Raw genomic sequence first — 17967 nt, forward strand, 5'->3', positions numbered from 1 at the left:
TCCACACTATCACAACTGAGTGAGTTTTCACAGGTACGTACTGACAACCTTTGCAAATTAGCACCTGTTGCCTGTGAACATTCATAACCTTCTCAATTCAAATAATCAAAACAAATTAAAAAACCAAACCCATCCCAGTCAGGTAATTATGAGGGCAAAACAGAGTATTATACAAAAACATTAGCAAGGAAAGTAACACTAAGCAAGTGCACTAAAATAAGCCACAGCCATCTGAAAATATAACTAGCTTATGCAGCAAGTACAAGACAATGATTCTGGAGTAAACAAGTTACCCGTATACTAAAAGTCTCTTTAAAACGTAGCTTCTGCATTTCAAACAAATTCTAGGCCCTACCAGGTATTCGCATTGTCGAGTTCAGACATCAAATATTTTCTTCAGTAATTGAAACTCATAAGTTTCAGATACCGAAGTGGTAAAATCAAGATGACATTCAGTGCAATAATCTTTAAAAAAGCCAACAAACAATTGCAACATCGAGCTGCTGGGGAAAATACTATTTATTATACATTTAAATACAAATTTGAAATGTGTTGTGGACACATCTGCAGGGTTACAGGTAAAAAATAAAAACGTACAAAGTTATGTTCTGCATCTCTCCAGATTGATGCTTCAAAAATTTTTTCACAAAATACCAGAAGTTCATCTTTGTAAGAACAGCAAAGATAATAACGCACGCCATCTTTTGCTCGGCAGATTATCTTTGTTCCCTCCCTGCATAAAGTACCTAGAGTCTGTAAACAGTCTTTAAAAGTGTTAATAGCTTTAAGGAATGTGTAATCACAGTTCATATGGATTCGTCCCGCAATGAATTATAACGCTACACAGTAGTTTCGTGTTTCCACAACCCAGTTCTGATATTACCAGTACTGTCTGCAGTGAGCAAGGGTCCATCCTGTCCACTGCTTTTAAGGGGTCCATTCTGAATGGCTAAATTTAAGCCATAAGATTTTTGTTGGTTTTCAAGTTCAACCGCTATTGGTTTCCTTAGAATATCTTTTTTGTTGTTGGTAGGTAATGTTTTTTCAGTATTTCTGCTACTTTTTGGAAGCGTACTGCAAGCATCACTGCTGTCTTGTTGGGATTGGTTATACTGACGTTCTCTATATGCCAGATAGGCTCTTCGGCTCCTTGAATGCCCTTCGCTGTTGCTTTGCCGACTTTTAGGTAAGCCATTTTGCACGCTTCCTTCCACGCTTGTGGGAACATCATAGGCATATTCCCTCAATACTGCAAGCCTGCTGGCACGATGTCCCTTGCTCCTGTTCTTATGATGCCGACTCGGGTGTCCGTTTGTCCGAAACTGTACCTCTAAGGGCGCCACATGCATTTTGATGTCGTTATCCACTGAATGTTCAGTGAGACTGTTATCAAGTTGAGGACCCGTGTTCAACGGCAGAGAAGCTGGGTGGCACTGAGCTGCTGCAGCTTGTAAGTTAGTTAGTTTACAACCTTGAGAAGAATTTTTCAAGCTTGATGCACTTTTATTTGTGCACGAAGATTCTGCGCTACTGTTGGTGCACTTAGGGGCCTCTCCGTTGGTTCCACTGGAACTGGAGGGCTGAACATTTACTTGCACTGAATACGTACTCCTTCCAGGGCAGCAAGTCGTTATCCAAGCGTGCCTGACATCTTCCCTGTTAATGCAATGGTGAACCATAAGAAAGGCACTGAGGCTTAAACACGTTGCCCCAAAAAAACAGCTGAAGATCAGGTCCATGGGATAATACAGGGAAACCGACAGAGCTCCGAAGATCCACAGAGCAACATACAAGAGCAAAGTAAGGCCCACTCCCAGCAGCTGGGCCTGAAAACTGTGCTCGTTCTCCAAAGCAGATGTGGAAACTAGTGACACCGACAAGGAATCTTGGTGAGCCAGTTCCCCGTGTTCATTGGTGGCCAGACGCTGCTGTTCCTCAACAGGTTCCTTAAGTTCATATTTACGTTCAGGGTGGCGTTTTAGTTGTATGAATATGCTGAGAAAATACATACAGTTTATGAAAATGATAAAGCTAGCTGGTCCATAAAATGCTCCCAAGCTAGGTTCCCAAGTCATCCAGCAACTGAAAAAGAAACGAACCAAAGAATCAAAATTAACATCTTCTCACAAGTCACCTGCTTTATCAGCTCATAATGGTACTTTGACATGTTACATTTTCTGGAAGAACCAGAATTAATTGCAATGAGTACTTAGAAACCAAGGAAATCTTATGACAGAGCTCTCAGTTATACAGTACTTACTAAGGAGCATTAGGTCTGCTGCCATAATTTCGGATGTTTGCTGCTGCTGTTATTCCACAAACTATGATGGGGATGCCTCCGCCAATAAGGTAGAACCTAAAAAGTAAAGTCAGTACCTCAGTGGCTGCTTAATGGCAATGGATTTTATTCAGTCACCACGAAGGAAACGAGAGCTTTCCAGGATTCGGGAAATACGCAAGTTCTTGAAGAAAATAAACATAATTAATCAGGTTTGGGCTTTGGCAGTATCGATTATTTTTAAGATTTCCTCACTACAATTTTTTTCCTTCCTGTTCTAAACCACCTCTCTCAGAGCTGCTCCCTGCCCCTCACAGGCACTGAAGAAAGGTACACATGGTTAGAAGGAAGAAACAAAAGCTGGCAGTCAAAAGCATAAACTGCTGGAAGAGAAAAAAAAAAAATTAGAAGGAAAACAGTAAGTGGTAGGTCTCTTGCTCCAGAGATGAACTTGCCCAACATCATGGATACTTATGTTTGGAAGATCAGCCATAAGAACTCTGGCTGCTTGTTTTATTTGTGTGGAAGGGTTTGGGGGGTGGCGCTGGTGTTTGTTTTAGTTATTTATTTTTAATGGACTCTATAATTTTATAGCGTACACCTCCTGCTTCCCTGTGGTGGTGTTAATAAAAACTGTATGCCTTCACAAGGATGACGACATATGTTGTTAGAGCATCTAACTTTTCGTTCCAATTTCTGTGAATTCACATTGAATTCATTAGTGGTAGATCAATAATTACCGACAGCAGATCAATAATTATCAACAATCATTCAAATTAATGGCACTCTGTCCTGCATCTCACGTTAATCCAGTCCAAAATCAGGTCAGAACATGCAGTAAGAACTACTACTGTGACAAACAGATGAGCAGTTGGTTTTGTCAACAAGAGACACCTATTCCGACGGTCCTGGACCTTCCCACTGCATTTCAGATTATTCACCAGCAGTTACTGCTGTCTCACTTGAGACACATAACAACAGCCTAAAATAAATTAAGTCTTTCTTGGAAGCCTAGGTACACTTAATACATTACATCGTCGCTGAATCCTACAAAGATCAAATTCTGCCATTGGTTTATTCCGTATCTTGATGCAGCAATCGGGAGCTGGCGAGATGAAACACATCTTTGTGGCAGATTTTACTCTACTTGTCTCTCACTAGAAATTACTAAACTGCTGCCTCAAAGATGCACCACTACTCACACACGAACAGCCTGGTGAAGCTGGTTCTACACAAGGCAAATCGTTACTGGTGAGAGAGAGAAGCAGTAGGGATTGTTTGCAGCCATAGCCCAGTTCACTGTATTGAAGGAACATGTTCACAGCTGGCCTTGAACCATACCAAGAACCAACACACCCCCAACAAAAAAGCACCTGTGTGTTGCTGTGTCTAACTCTTCAGCAATTCCTGAGCCCAAATTACAAACCAAAACTATCATGCAGCAAGGAGCTGTATGAAAAGAATAGTAACTTAAAAACCATATACAAAGCATGCTAGAAGAGATGAAGTAGTATTAAGATTTTGGGGCAGAATGCTGTACAAGCTAAAATTTTAAGTTAGATTAAAAAAGAAGAAAACAAATCTAGTGACATAGGTACACGAGAGGTGTTACGATGGTAACAGAAAAAATGTAAATAGTGAAATGTTGTGTTTTTAAGTACAACATTCACTCAGTATTTGTAGTATAGTAATACAAATATTTATATTTATTTTAAATAAATTTGCAAAATACAAATATTTGTATTTTTATTTTATTTCATGCTTTACACAAAGTATTCCATTATTAAGATCTTCAGCAGGGTTCTTTGTGAAGCAGTTCTTTTATGTGAAAAAAATTGAAACTGTTTCATTTTGTCTTAGTTGGAGTCTGCTGAATAAAACAGCATTTCTGCATGACAAATTCCATTTCCTTCTTGTGACTGGCAGCTGAGCACCTCAGTTATTTTTACACCCTCTTGCCTGGCCTGGCAATGCAATATACTTGGCATAAAGTTTGTCACAGTTAAGAAATTCCAAGCAGCGCCAAGTGCTGCACTGTCTTCTCAACATGGCTACTGTGAGCCACAGCAAATTTCTTCTCTACTGTCTATAGCAGCTTTCTGCCCAACACCAGATCCCTTTCAAAGTCTTTTTCCACCTTGTTCATGACCTGTGACAAAGTCCCATTAACACAGAATTAATATCACCACCAGCAAAATTGTCTTACAGGCAACAAACTTCCCAAAATAAAGAATGAAGCTTACTATGCTAGAGGGGAAGGAAGCTTAACAGGTATAAAGTCCACCCTCAGAACACACCTCCAGGAACTGAAGCTCAGCATAAACCTCCTGTCTACCTATCATCTGCAAGGTGGACTACTTTAAAACAAAAGAACACAGCGCAGAATAATTTACATATGGCAAATAAGGAGAAAAATGCATACCTACATACATTTATCAGGGTTTGTTTGTTTTTTTTCTGTTCCAAAAACCCCTTTGTAATTCTGAAGAGGTATGGGGAGGAGAAATATAAACAGCATGGAGGCAAACAAAGAATTGGTTGTTTTGGCTCCTTGAATTCAGGAAACAGGGGGCCTGATAACAGTAGGTGACCGGTTCCAAATAAGCAAGAAACTCTTGCACAAAACTATGCTCCATGCCGCTATGGGTAGTTTTGCTTTGAACATAAGTTTAAAAGACAACTGAATGAAAAACAAAGTTTCTTCTATGGCTGGTTCCATGCAAAAACATCACACATTTGACTGAGGAAACGCCTCATCTGCAAGAAGCTGGACATTGAGAAAATCTGAAAAATATGAAGCATGTTTGCTCTGTTCTGCTACTTTCTCCAGAGTTACTGCCGTTGTCACAGATGAGACATCCAGATCTGAAATGGTGTCTACACATTTATGTCTATGCAGAGCTGAGCCTGTGAGGCTGGTAATTTTACTGTAGCATTTTCCAAAGCAAGAACTCCATGACAGAGGAGGGGGGGGGAAACCAAAAAAGTCACAACAGATGTTTAAAAGGCTACTCGGTACCCTGCTGGAAGGTACACACTTGGCGATGGGCATGATATCCTACAGGGAATAAAACAGATTTACTTTTTTCTTAAAATAAAAGTAATAAAAGATAAGGAAAGCAAAGACAGCACTTAAGTGGTATAAATATTAACCTTCTACCTTATAGCTTATTGAATATTTCTATAAACTTGTGTATAGTACTGACAATTTTAGTTGATGATATTCAGAAAAGCATTTCTGATTTTCTGCACTCTCTGTACTTTAAAATCAAGCTTTCTAAATATTTGCCTATAACTAATCAAAGTTAATCAACTTCTGCCACCTTGTGGAGAATTTCAGCTTAGCACTTTTTAATTACTATCCAGAGGCTCAGTAAGCTATATGAACAAACTACATTAAATGTTTTCTATTAAAAATATTTCACACACAGTGAATTTCACAGGTAATTCGTTTGTCCCACTTCAGTGATTTCAGAAATAAAAATTCTAAGAGGAATGCCGCACAAAGAACACTACTTTCATTTGAAAATGAATGATACCTATTTTTCAAATTATTTGTAAGCAATCTTTGGAAAAAACAGATTTAACTTTATTTACTTAAATCGCAGCGTTTGTTAATTGCGTGATAACACTGTTCTCCATATCCTTTCTTCTATGATAACTTAATGGGAAGTGTTGCTATCTAAAGTCCTAATCAAAGCCCCAGTGGTGACGCTGAAATACTACCTATTTCTTAATTTACCAATCAGGAACACAGCATTGCAACAGTGATATGCTAAGACCAACCAACCTTCACCTCATCCTTAACATAATGCTGAGGAACAGAAAAATCTGAAAGGGACTTTAGGGACCTGGAAAGAAAAATCTTATATGAAAGGCACTTGCAAAAAAACCAGCAGTGACCTGTTATATTTTCTGGCGAGAATATGAGCATAGCGACCTGGGGAATAACGAGCTGCAGACACAAACAACAGGCTCACCTCAGCATTGGTCTGGGGGGAGGAGGCGGCTCATCAGGATCTTGACATCTTTTTGCTTTTTTGGTTACTTGCTTGTAAATATTACGAGATGTCACTCCCAGCCACAGTACTGTCGCAAGAGTGGAATAATGGAGAATTATCCCGACCTTAAAAAAATAAAACCAAAAATGAACGCCCAAACGTTTCCTTTATATCAAGTTAAAAATTAATCGTTTAACACACAACTTGCATAAAGCCTGAATTTTCAAAGGGTCAGTTCAAGAGAAGAAAAAACCCTCTTATTTTAATATAACTGTTCTAAATGCCAAGTCATCATGGTTTTCAAAAAGGTAAAATGCATTATGGAAACCCGTCTTCCTATCAGTTGAGCCTGGAAAGGGGATACATAGATGCAGTTTCCTCTAGTGGAAGGAAAACTTAATAATGCGGGAAGAACTTTGCTGGTCAACATTTTGAACATCACATTATCAATCATACACTTTATGAAACTCTGTATTTTATGAAACACTTTCATAAAAAACTTCTTTTGTTTTGTGTTACAGATATTATTCAACTTGAAACAAGTAAGGGAACAGGAAGCTAATGATTTTGTTGTTATTGTGTAGCAGGCAGCAAAATACAGGCAGCTAACAAACTCATCATCAATTTTAACATAATGCAAAAAAGAAAAAAAGAAAAGTGTCATACTTCAAAAATTTAACCAGACCAAACATTAATGCAGAGTCATCCTCACAGACCGAGTGGGCGCTACTGTTAAGAATATGGCCGTCTTGTCAGATCCTTTTCCATCGACAGTATTTTATAAACTGAACATCGTTTTCCTAAAAAAAGTTCCGTGAATTCGCAGGTCCCCCGAGTTTTGTCATAGAAAGGCCCAACCTGGTTGTCCTGTATTTCCTTACTTATAAGCCAACACTGAGATTAGGTGACTGCAAGAAGCAGGTTTCATATCTCCCTGAAGTGACGGCACGCATGCATGGAAGAAGCGACACTTCAGTTTCTGTTAAGATGATTGGAAGTGGGGGTTTTTTGCAAGTTCCAATCAACAGTAAAAAGCACAACTCTTCAACAGCCCATCCATACCACAGAATTTCTCTGGGAGGATTACTGTCTCCAAGAAGGCAAGAAAAAAAGATTACAGATTGTCAAACTATTTCCTCATCTCCCTATGTGTGTGTGCACGCACGCATACGCATGCGCATAGACTAGCATTCTCTTTATATTTATAGGAGAAAGATCAGGGACATATTTTATTGCAACGCTTTGAATCACCAACCTAATAACTACTGTAAATTCAAACAGAACGCATTCTAGAATATTATGGTGAGGGATTAGAAACTTTTATGAATCACTGGATGGAATAAAGAAAATATTAAAAATGTTTCACTGATATGATTCCAAAGCAGCAACTGTTATTATACTGCAACACTGCACCTGCATATAGAGATGGCCAAGTCTTAGCAGAACAAGTCATTATAAAAGAGGAGTCTCAATAAAGCTAGTGATGTTTGTTTAGAGAAATCATGGATCTTTGACTTGAAACACTTCTCTCTCCCTCCCTTTAGGATACACTGAGCAAATGGAAAGAAATATTTTAATACCTGTGGAAATCAGTTTTCACATGGTCTGTACAGACCATATAACAGGCCTATAAAACAATTTCATAAAAAAAGTTAAGTCTTAAAAATAAAACTAACAGGTAAAGCTTATTTTTTGCAATAGCATTTTGAGCAAAAAAATTTCTGCTGCACTTCTGAACTACTTTTCCAGTTTTCAAGTAACAAACTAGTTTTATCTTCATGGCTGGATGAAAATACAAGAGAAACCTTTAAGGTAAAAAAAAGAGATTGATTTTTTTTTTTTGGTCTAAATTTTACATTCTGGTGAAAATGCCTGTACAGCACTACTGTTCTGTAGGAGGCAAGGGGGGTGTATACATATGTATGAGTATGAAACTGGTAACTCATTTTTTCAAGTGTTTGCATGTTTACTTACTGCTTGGCAAATGCTGGCGTTCCTGGTCTGAGTTATGCCTCCTATAAACATCACACATGTCAGGAAAATATGAAAGCTCAGGTTAACTAGCATATGCCAGCTTTTTACACTGATCCTGATCACACTGTTAAAAGAAACAAATTAGACAACATAAAACACAGCTGCATTATTGTCTTTCAGAAACTAGCAAGATACACTTGTGATAAATGAGAGATAATTACTGTTAATGATTGTTTGACTACCACACACTTTGTAATCAAATATAATCTCTGGTCTTCATCACAAGAAATTAAAACACCCTCCTATTAGCTAGCTTTATACAACTATTTGGGGCCTGATTCAAAAATTTTAGGCTTTGAGCTTTCACATCAACAGAAATGTAAAAGGCTGAATAGTTTGTTAAATTCTACCCTCATTCTTCAGTGGTCTCTTCTTTCATCATGATGCAAAAGTGAAGAATTAAAGAGATACATGGTTAAGAGAGCTAAACTGTCATACTGTAGACAAGATGAAATAGCTGCTTACTTGACTGTTTGCAGCAACAAATTTTACAGGAATAAAAACTCAAATGCAGATTACTATATTGCGTTCCTATCAAAAAGGAAAAGTAGTCCTAAGCAGTATGAAACTAATTTTTTCAGCCTAGTCATTTTGATTCATACCTGTGATGGTATACGTAACTGACTATGATCATCAACAGGCACATTAGCAAAACCATGGCAGTGGCGTAAATTACTGGATGCAAAAGATCAGCTGGCTGCGTATATAACTCTGCTCCTGTCAAGTCCTGACAAGAAAAACAAAATCAACATTAGTCCACCTTATTTCTTCATTTTGTGAGGGCAGGGGAAAACGGCAGAGGAAACACAAAATAAAGAAATAGAAACCTTCTAGATGAACCTTTCCCCCCACCCCAACCCTCCAGTTATTTATTATTTGATGCTCCTGGCTTTATTCCACAATTACTTGCTATTCTGGCTGACCTAGACGCAGTCACGCATCTTACAGAACACTTAAATTTCATATATACTTGAATATACAGAGAAGTTAGCTGCTTATAGACACACACCATTTTTTTCTTCTTAAAATACTTATATGTATAGCATGTAGAACTGTGGTTTAGTTACAATTATTGCCTTCTGCAACAACCCAAAGAACGTTACAGAAAGTGCCCTCAGCAAGTTTGCAGATGATGCTATAGGGCAGGGAGACTGATCAATAGACTGGAGGATATTTAAAGGGATGTTGGTGAGCCAGAGAAATGGGGCTGATGAAAGATCACAAAATTTAACAAATGAAGATGTGAAGAGATCTGCATCTGGGATGGAGTAACGTAACAATACAGGCTGGACACTGGACTGAACGTAAAGCAACCACAGAACCACTTGAGGGTACTGGCAGACAAAAGTTGCCCACAAGTCCGCAGCGTAGCCTGCGGCCCAAGGCCACACTTCGCTGTACTACCAAAACCACAGCCAGCGGGTGGACTGATTATTCCCTTCTGTCCAGCACGGCAAGACCACCTCTGTGGAACTGTCTTCAATTTGAGGCTCTCCAGTACCAGAAAGGATCCAGTACATACTGGTCTAACAGATCAGGAGGATGACTAGTGGGCTGAAGCACACAATGTCCAAGGCTGGAAAAGCTGGGTTTGTTCATCTTCAAGAAGAAAATGAAGATGGAAGAAGTTCCATTACTATATTGAACTACCTACTGGGATGGTATAAAGAAGACTGAGTCAAACTCTTCTTGGAGCTGAACCATGAAATGATAAGAGGCAATGGACATTACCAGCAACATGGAAAATACTGATTAGATAGTGGAAAAAAATTCCAATGAAAGTGGTCGCATACTGCCCAGAGAGACTGTGTAATCTCTGTCCTTAGAGACACTCACAGCTTGAATGAATATGACCTGGAGCAATATAATCTGACTTTGAAGCTGATGAGACTTTGAGCAGGTAATTGGACCAAACGACACCCAAATGTTCCCACCAGACTGTTATTCTATGATCACTGCTTGATCAGAATAGGTAGTTGGTAACTCAAATACAATTCAGCAGCTCACATGCATCGTTTAAGTTTTCTGAACCCACCCGTCAAAACATTACTCAAAAGTAAGCATGAAACAGAACCTTGGACTGTTAAAGCATGGCAGTATTTCAAATAACATCTAAGATGTAGTTACAGTTTACTAGAGTTCCATTTCCGTCATGGTAATCAACGCTGAAAAAACCCTTCAGTCCCCTCCAGCACAAAATAAAACAAATTTGCTTAACTAAGATTAGCAGAAAAATCTATTAAAAAGAATTTTTCACAACAGACAGGATACAGAAACTTCTCTCACCTATAATTGTGAGTGAGTCACTCAAACTTCTAGAGTTGGCAAAGTTCAAAAGTGTGTTGGGGGAAAGGAGAAGAAGTTTGGCACTCACAAAGAACGGCAGAACATTAGGAGAAACCTTCAGTTTGTTTTGAGAAAAATCACAGTGATACACAATCTCTTTTTAAGGTTAAGATGGGTAATCTGATTTCATGGACAGGAGAAGAGTTCTTGAATTGAGGCTTACAATTAAATTAAGAGTCAACAGTCTCTTCATCACTCCTTCAATTGTTCTTTCATCACAATATAAATTTGTTATTCCTAACTAACTCACCAACCTCATTTCAAAATAATTTAATCAGATTGGCAGTTTGATTTTTATGTATCTGGTTTTCTTTGGCACCTGGAAAAAACACTTTGGGAGAGATCATAAGACACTATGCCTCAGGCGGCCAGTGTCAGCCAATTTCAACACTACCCATGGCCTGGTTGATCTCCAGCTGGAGATCCCTAGGAACTCATTGCTGCTACAAGCACGAGTGAATGCATCATCATCTACAGCCAGTGAGTACTGGAGAACAGAAACCGCAGGAGAATTCCGGTTTCTGCTTCCAGATGGGTGACAGGTAACAAGATGTCACGCATGTATTGGTGTGGACCTAGAGAACAAGAGCTACAAAATGGCAAGATTTACAACAGTCTTCTAAAACACCTGAGGACACTCAGCATGCCTAGCCTAGCTAGCAAAGGCCTTGACCCAACACCCACTAAGCCAATGGAATTCTCACCGACTGCACTGACTTTTTTTTAATCAGGCCTACTAAAAGGAGTGAGGAGAGCTCATCATCTTATTTATGAGCTAAACTGACCCTAAATAATAATTTAGTAGAAAAGAATGACAGTAAAATAACAGCAGAGATGATATTAAGAACATTCAGGCATTTATAGCCAACCAGCAGAACTACGATTCTTCTCAACTGCCCTTGCTGGTTGTTTTCCTCTGCTGCAGGCCTATAATAATGAGATTTCAGCTAAGCCTCCTGGTTTTCACTTTGATTATTAAATAGTGGTAAAGTTATTTCCAAATAAATACAAGTTTTTTTAACTGTATTTTCCTAATCCACTAGATTATAAAACTAGGCACTCAGTTATGAGTTTCCTTATCAGAAAGGACTTCACATGACACTCTGCAGTAAGACGAGCAGTACGTTACAAACTGCTTTCTTATACATACGCATACTAAAGTAAAGTAGACCCAATAAAAAAAAAAAAGAGTGAAATAACTCTGGTTAAGTCATTTGCCACCCAAGCAGGATGATTGAATATTGCATTCAGGTCCCTCCTGCCAGTACTGTTCGTTTACTTGATGTTAATGACAACTGCTGAATTAAAAGACAAAGTTCTAAAACTTTCCTATGAGCCTGGGACCAGAACCCAGACTTTCACAACACTATGACAGACTACAAATGAAACAGGCTATTATGGTTTTTTTTGGTTAATATACAGATAGGCATTACGAAAACCTTTTTCAGCAGCTACTTAAGACATCCCAAGCTTTTGCAGTGTGCAAGGAACATCTAACAGATGAACATTATTCTGTTGTCCTCCACCAACCCTCTCCTCTCCAGTCCCTGCAGCCTAACATTTTGGGAAGTACCTAAATGTTTAAGGAATACCAGTTTTGAGCAAGCATACAATAAGAGGCATCGGCAGAAAAGGAAGAAAGCTGCCTCTTACTCGAACTTTTTTTCATTCCTGTCAACAGTTCTCTATACAACTCTCAATAAGATATTGATTATAATCTTACCATGTATTAATTTAGAAACAGTCATTTACAGCAGCGGATTAGAATATGCTCTTCATTTTTCTTCCTCCAGATGGCAGGAAAGTGACCCATTTAAAGCATACTCTCTCTTTACATGCATACTACACATGCAAATGAAGTTTAATTCCTTTTTAAAGACCGCTGTTATGTTTTAGGAAAGGATTATATATTTTAAAAATATCAAAGGGAACTATAGGATTATAGCAGTTTGAAGTAATTTAAAACGGTACCTTCAGAGGTAAAGTGAAAAGTTGCTCTCTTTGAGCTCTTTTAAAAAGCTTGGCATGTAAATCTTAATTTTATTTCTGTTTAGCTTTTTGGTATTCTACTATTTAATTCTCTTAACAGAAAGATTTTTGAAAGTGTGAGTTGCAGAACAAAAATAGCAACTTCGTATGCACTGATCATCATAAAGGAATCATCTTTCTTCCACATATGATTACATAAAAGTATATATTTAATTCCACACAGAGCACCTTAACTACAACAAAACCCATATCAAATTTACACTTAAGTTAACGATATTTCCTAAATGTCTTCCTATTTCACTCACCTTCCTACTACCCCTGCCTTTTTACATATCACTTAGCACCTGTGGTGATGACTGATGGGCTGGGTAACAGTCACCGTCTGTAAAAAGGGAAGGCCAAATTCTGAAAGAGAGCTTTGGGAACAGACAAAGAAGAAATGCTACTTCATAACCGAAGAGCACTAAAACAAGGTGTCTCACTCCCTTCTTCTTTAACCATCACTATATTTTAGAACCAGTTAACCATTTTATTGACATCAATATGCTAAGACTGGAGTTCAGATACTATTTTTGAAGCAGTATTTCAAAAATATTTTGGATAGTAACTCAGTGCTTTGATTTTGTTTCCTTTTTCAATCAATGTCTTCTGGTAACAGACCTACATACTAGTGAATGAATAGCTAATTTGCAGTGAAATAGCTATTTCTGGTTATGGATCACAGAAAGAAAACACTCCTGTCAGACAAAGCTAACAAATTCAATCTAAAACAGAGAAGATAGTGTTTGTTTTTTTTTTAAAACTGCTACTTTTATTTTAAACTGCCATTACTAGACTAAAGTTCATAAAAGCCCATTTGATCATGTAGCTCATTAAAATGGCTTCCTATAATATAGTGCTTTCCATATAAAAATTCTTTTGCATCTAGTATATTCAGTAATAAATTCCACTTTGACAGATTTCCACTTAAACCTCACCTTACACCAACATTTATATTAACACAAGCAAAACCTGAAGATTTATTTCTTAGGTCTAGTTTTATGTGAAATGGAACATGGGAATTCTCATTCTCTTTAATGCAAGGAAAATATAAAACAGAATTCTATTGGAATATTTTTAAGTTCCAGAAAGAGACATGTAATTCTAAGTGTCATACCATTAAAACGGCATAGTTGCTGAGGGAGTAGCACTGAATGGTAGTAATATTTTCATCGGACAGGAGAATGCGACAACCATCAGATTTCCATCCCCCTTGTCCGTTCAGTAGATCAAAGTCCCACTGAGCTGCAACAGCATCTGCTCCATGCGCAATGCGCCGCAGTGTCACATTTATAGGAACGTGGTGACTGGCTAGGTTTAAACCATCTGTTACAAAAGAAATGTATTTGCACATAAATGTCTCAACATGTAACACATTAGATGCTAAAAACCTTTCATTAGGTATACGCTAGTCGAAACAAAGGAGTCAAAAATCGTTCTTATTTTTATAGATCATAAAAAAAGTAATAATAAAAAACAAACCTATCTTGGTAAGAATAACTGGTGTTACAACTGTACGACGTTTTCCATCATCAGCCAGATTTGTTGAATTCCCTGTTGCTGGAAAAAGCTTTCCATTGCGAAACGCAATAAGCTGAAGCTTGTAGACAGATTCATCTGCTGGTCTGATTTCTCTTTTTTGCTTTTGGGGGAAAAGGGAAGCTGGCAACTGGATAGAAGCCTCCACAATTGTGTTCTAGAAATAAACAGATTTTTTTAATTTTTAAAATGAACAAGAAATTCTTCACAGAGATTAAATGAGCAACTTCTCCACCTGAACGATGTCAGAGATGAATGCATTTAGCAGACCATGTATTGTGACGAATCTATTTGACAGTGTTTCCAAATAACCCAAGATAAAATAGTTGAGTCAGGTTATTAAAGTCTTAACGCTATTTTAAAGAGGAAAAAAAAGAAGTTAAGTTTCTGTAGTTACCTTACTTGATACAGAGAGTAGAGTTCAAGTTAGTATCAGTAAACCATTACAGAGAGTTTTCCAGATTAGACTATTGGCAGCTAGAAGCAACAGCCACGAGAAGCAAACAAAGAGAAATGCTGTAATTGTGCATTAGTACATTAAATGATAAAAGCAAACTGATGCGTAAGGGAATGTAACTGAAAAATTACTTTTACAGAATATGAGGAAGTGTTTCCATTCTATACACACTCCCATAAATATATATATACACACGTGTGTGCGCGTACACACACCCACAAATAAAATTAACCTTTCAGGTCCATCTTCTATTTCATGCTTAATTACTCTGAGCAGAATATTTCAGATATTTAAGGAGACTGGTAATATCTGATTTAATAAGTAACAAAGGTGAACATACAGCAAAATAAAGCCAAATATTATTATGAACTAGGGAGCATTTCAATTTCCATACTTATGAAAAGATCTGAAAGCATCTTTCAACTTAAGATGTTTTAATAAAGAAAACCACACCTACTCATTAAAAAATTATTCTATAATCAAACTTTATTATCCTTTGTCACTTTAATTATCTCATCACAATCATTCTGCATTATGTAAAAATGCTACTTTGACATTAGAAATTAATAATATAAATTTGCTTGCCAACTGATTCATATTTAAGATATTATTACAAAGACAGTAGGGAAACAATGAGTATCTGACCTTTAAAGCCAGACTTGACAGCGTATTTGAAACGTTGCACTTAAAGCTTAATTGTTTATCTAGATTTCCATCTGGATCTCTTCTCCCATAATCACTGAGTCCTGTACGGTCAGATGTAGCCACTTTCTGAAATACGGTGCATGTCATCCCAGTGAAGCCGGCAGCCTTTATTACATAAGCCTCAAGAGCAATATTTGGAGAATACTGTGATGACAAAAATCAAACGTTACATGATTTTACACATCACGGGAAGAATAATAAATAACCTTAAAGGGATTCTCCGCCAGAAGCAAAAAAAAAAAAAACACCCAGAAAAGTGTTTCTGTTCATCTGTCAGGGATAAATCTGTTCAGAGTATTTCTCTTCTCCCTACAGAAAAAGTAGGCATTTCAGATAATGCCAACATCTATTAAGAAAAATAAAAAGCTATTGAAACTCAAGAGCCAGCAAAATGTCTTCTAAATAAATAAATTTATACTTACAGTAGAATAAACTTGAGCTCCATTTGCAAGGCGATACATAGCAATTTTCTGCAGACACTGTACAATTCTAGTGCAAGCCTTGGCTTCCCTTTGTGCCATCCACAGAACACGTTCATCGGCTAACATAATGTTACTTGCTATGTCCACCATCACGTCACCAAGCTAACAGGGAAGAGAAATAAGACTACTTTATATCTTTGAAAGCGTTCATCAAGTAGGATCATTCTCAGAAAATACAAAGCAACCTGTCGGCACAAAAAGCAAAAGGAAATTGGTTGTTCCTATCTCCATCACCGCTTGTCAAGCTGAGATACTGAAACCTTTGACATTTACTTCCATCCAAGAAAAATGTTACGCCAATGTAATTTGTCTGTTTACATTAGACTTAGAAAACAAAAACATCAGAAATACAGATATTTCATTAAAAGCAAAGACTGTAATACTCCACATTATACTGTACTAAATGTTTAAAAGAACTATTTATAATCAAATTTAAACCTAAAAAACCTAAAGAAAAATTTAAAAACCTATAAATCATCAATAATACAGTTTGTGTATGTGCAGGAAGATAATAAGAAAAGAGTATTACAGGCAAAAAAATAACACATAACCCTTCTGCTTCTCTTCCTTTTGCTACTTCTGCCTTTTCTTTGGTTCCTTCCTTGCTTGCCTTCAATTTTGCATGAACTCTTTTAGGTCACGGGTTACATATCAGAGAGACAGCAAATACCCACGGGTACCAGAGCTGCTTTCAAACCACCACTTACATTGCTGTAAGTTTATGCTCACACTCCCTAACCTGTCTTCTGTATGACAGACAAATACAAACTATAGTGGGAATTCATTTATTTAGGCCACAACTCTGCCAAAAACTAATGAGCACCTACATTGACAACAGTGACCTACACCGCATTTTCACAACATTTAAGAAACAGTGACAAATATTGGACCAAAAGTGAACATATATGTATTTTCTAGTGGAATTAACTGAAATGCAATTCACAGTGCCTAAATTTAGGGACTGGAATTTTCTGCGTAAAGAAAGACAGGGGAAGGTGGGGAAGACATCTCCTTTACCATCCAGGCTGCCCAATTCCTTTCCAGAATATTACTCATAAGGACAGAACAGCAGCTTGTCCTTCTTTTTTTAAGTCTTTAAAAATAAAGGCAAGAACAGGAATATAAAAATATTCACTGGTTTAAGAACTTGGATTTTTTTAGGGGACAGAAGCTACAATCAGTAAACATTCTCAACAGCCAACACACAGCCTCAAGCAGCATTTGCAGACTGTAGCCCTTTTCATTAAATTCTCAAGAACAATCAAAGTTAAATTAATTGAAGATGATTATTATGACTTATTACTACTTGAAAAGCGGTAGCTGTTTTACTCATCAACAAATGGTGGTTTTCCAATAAATTATCAGCATAAAGATCCTTAAGTCACAGGACTTAAGGTGTTTCATACCTTTAAAAAAATATTACACATCATTCTTTCCCCTGTTTATCGAGGTACACAAAAGTTTTTCCAATTGCATTCTAACTTAGGACAATATGCTAAGGACTTTCTGAGCATTTGTCTTCAGTTTGTTTCTTCTTCTGACATGAAAAAGCTATTAAATGAAGCTTTTTATAATTTATAGTATTATCTTTCAGAACAGCCACTGTAACAAAAACTAAGAACTGACAATAAGATGGTATAAGTGAATACAGCGTCAAGAAAAGAGTTTGTAGAGTAATACCCTAATAAGAAATAACTATGTCTAATTAATAGCTACTAAAAGTTATAAAATGAAATTGCACTCATGTTCCTTGAATATACCAGCACATCAGAGGTTGACTTCAAAAGATAAAAAATACATCATCTAAGATCAAAACTACCTATGAATTTGACTTAGATTTTTTTCATATCATCTATCACCTTCAAACATGGCAAAGTAATGCCAGATTGTGTCACCCTACAGACAATGAATCACAGCTGAGAAAATAATACCCTTATAATGTAACAAATCAAGCAGCAATCTAAAACATATTTCTATTTTTGACTGGGTACAAAACCATGCATTTAATGAACTGCTTGTATAATTCCAAAATATACCAAAAAACCCCAAGCTATGACTGTAAAAAGGAGATTTAGCCTGAAAATTCTCCAAGGAGTT

The 17967-nt window shown here is 37.2% G+C and overlaps 1 protein-coding gene across 1 annotated transcript in view; it reads right to left on the reverse strand.

Moving 5' to 3' along the window:
• Positions 1–509: 509 nt before the first annotated feature.
• The window catches only part of ADGRA3 (adhesion G protein-coupled receptor A3), a 57774-nt gene continuing 40316 nt past the window's right edge, over positions 510–17967 (reverse strand). The window contains exons 11-19 of the mRNA XM_063336038.1: positions 15811–15972; positions 15329–15532; positions 14170–14383; positions 13805–14013; positions 8916–9040; positions 8254–8377; positions 6259–6404; positions 2261–2356; positions 510–2082 (exon numbers count right to left, since the gene is read on the reverse strand). Of these exons, the coding sequence (XP_063192108.1) occupies positions 840–2082; positions 2261–2356; positions 6259–6404; positions 8254–8377; positions 8916–9040; positions 13805–14013; positions 14170–14383; positions 15329–15532; positions 15811–15972 (2523 nt within the window). The 3' untranslated portion in view covers positions 510–839. The remainder of the gene's footprint in view (positions 2083–2260; positions 2357–6258; positions 6405–8253; positions 8378–8915; positions 9041–13804; positions 14014–14169; positions 14384–15328; positions 15533–15810; positions 15973–17967) is intronic.

The sequence above is a fragment of the Chroicocephalus ridibundus genome, chromosome 5, assembly GCF_963924245.1.
Source record: "Chroicocephalus ridibundus chromosome 5, bChrRid1.1, whole genome shotgun sequence".
In the NCBI taxonomy this organism is placed as follows: Eukaryota; Metazoa; Chordata; class Aves; order Charadriiformes; family Laridae; genus Chroicocephalus; species Chroicocephalus ridibundus.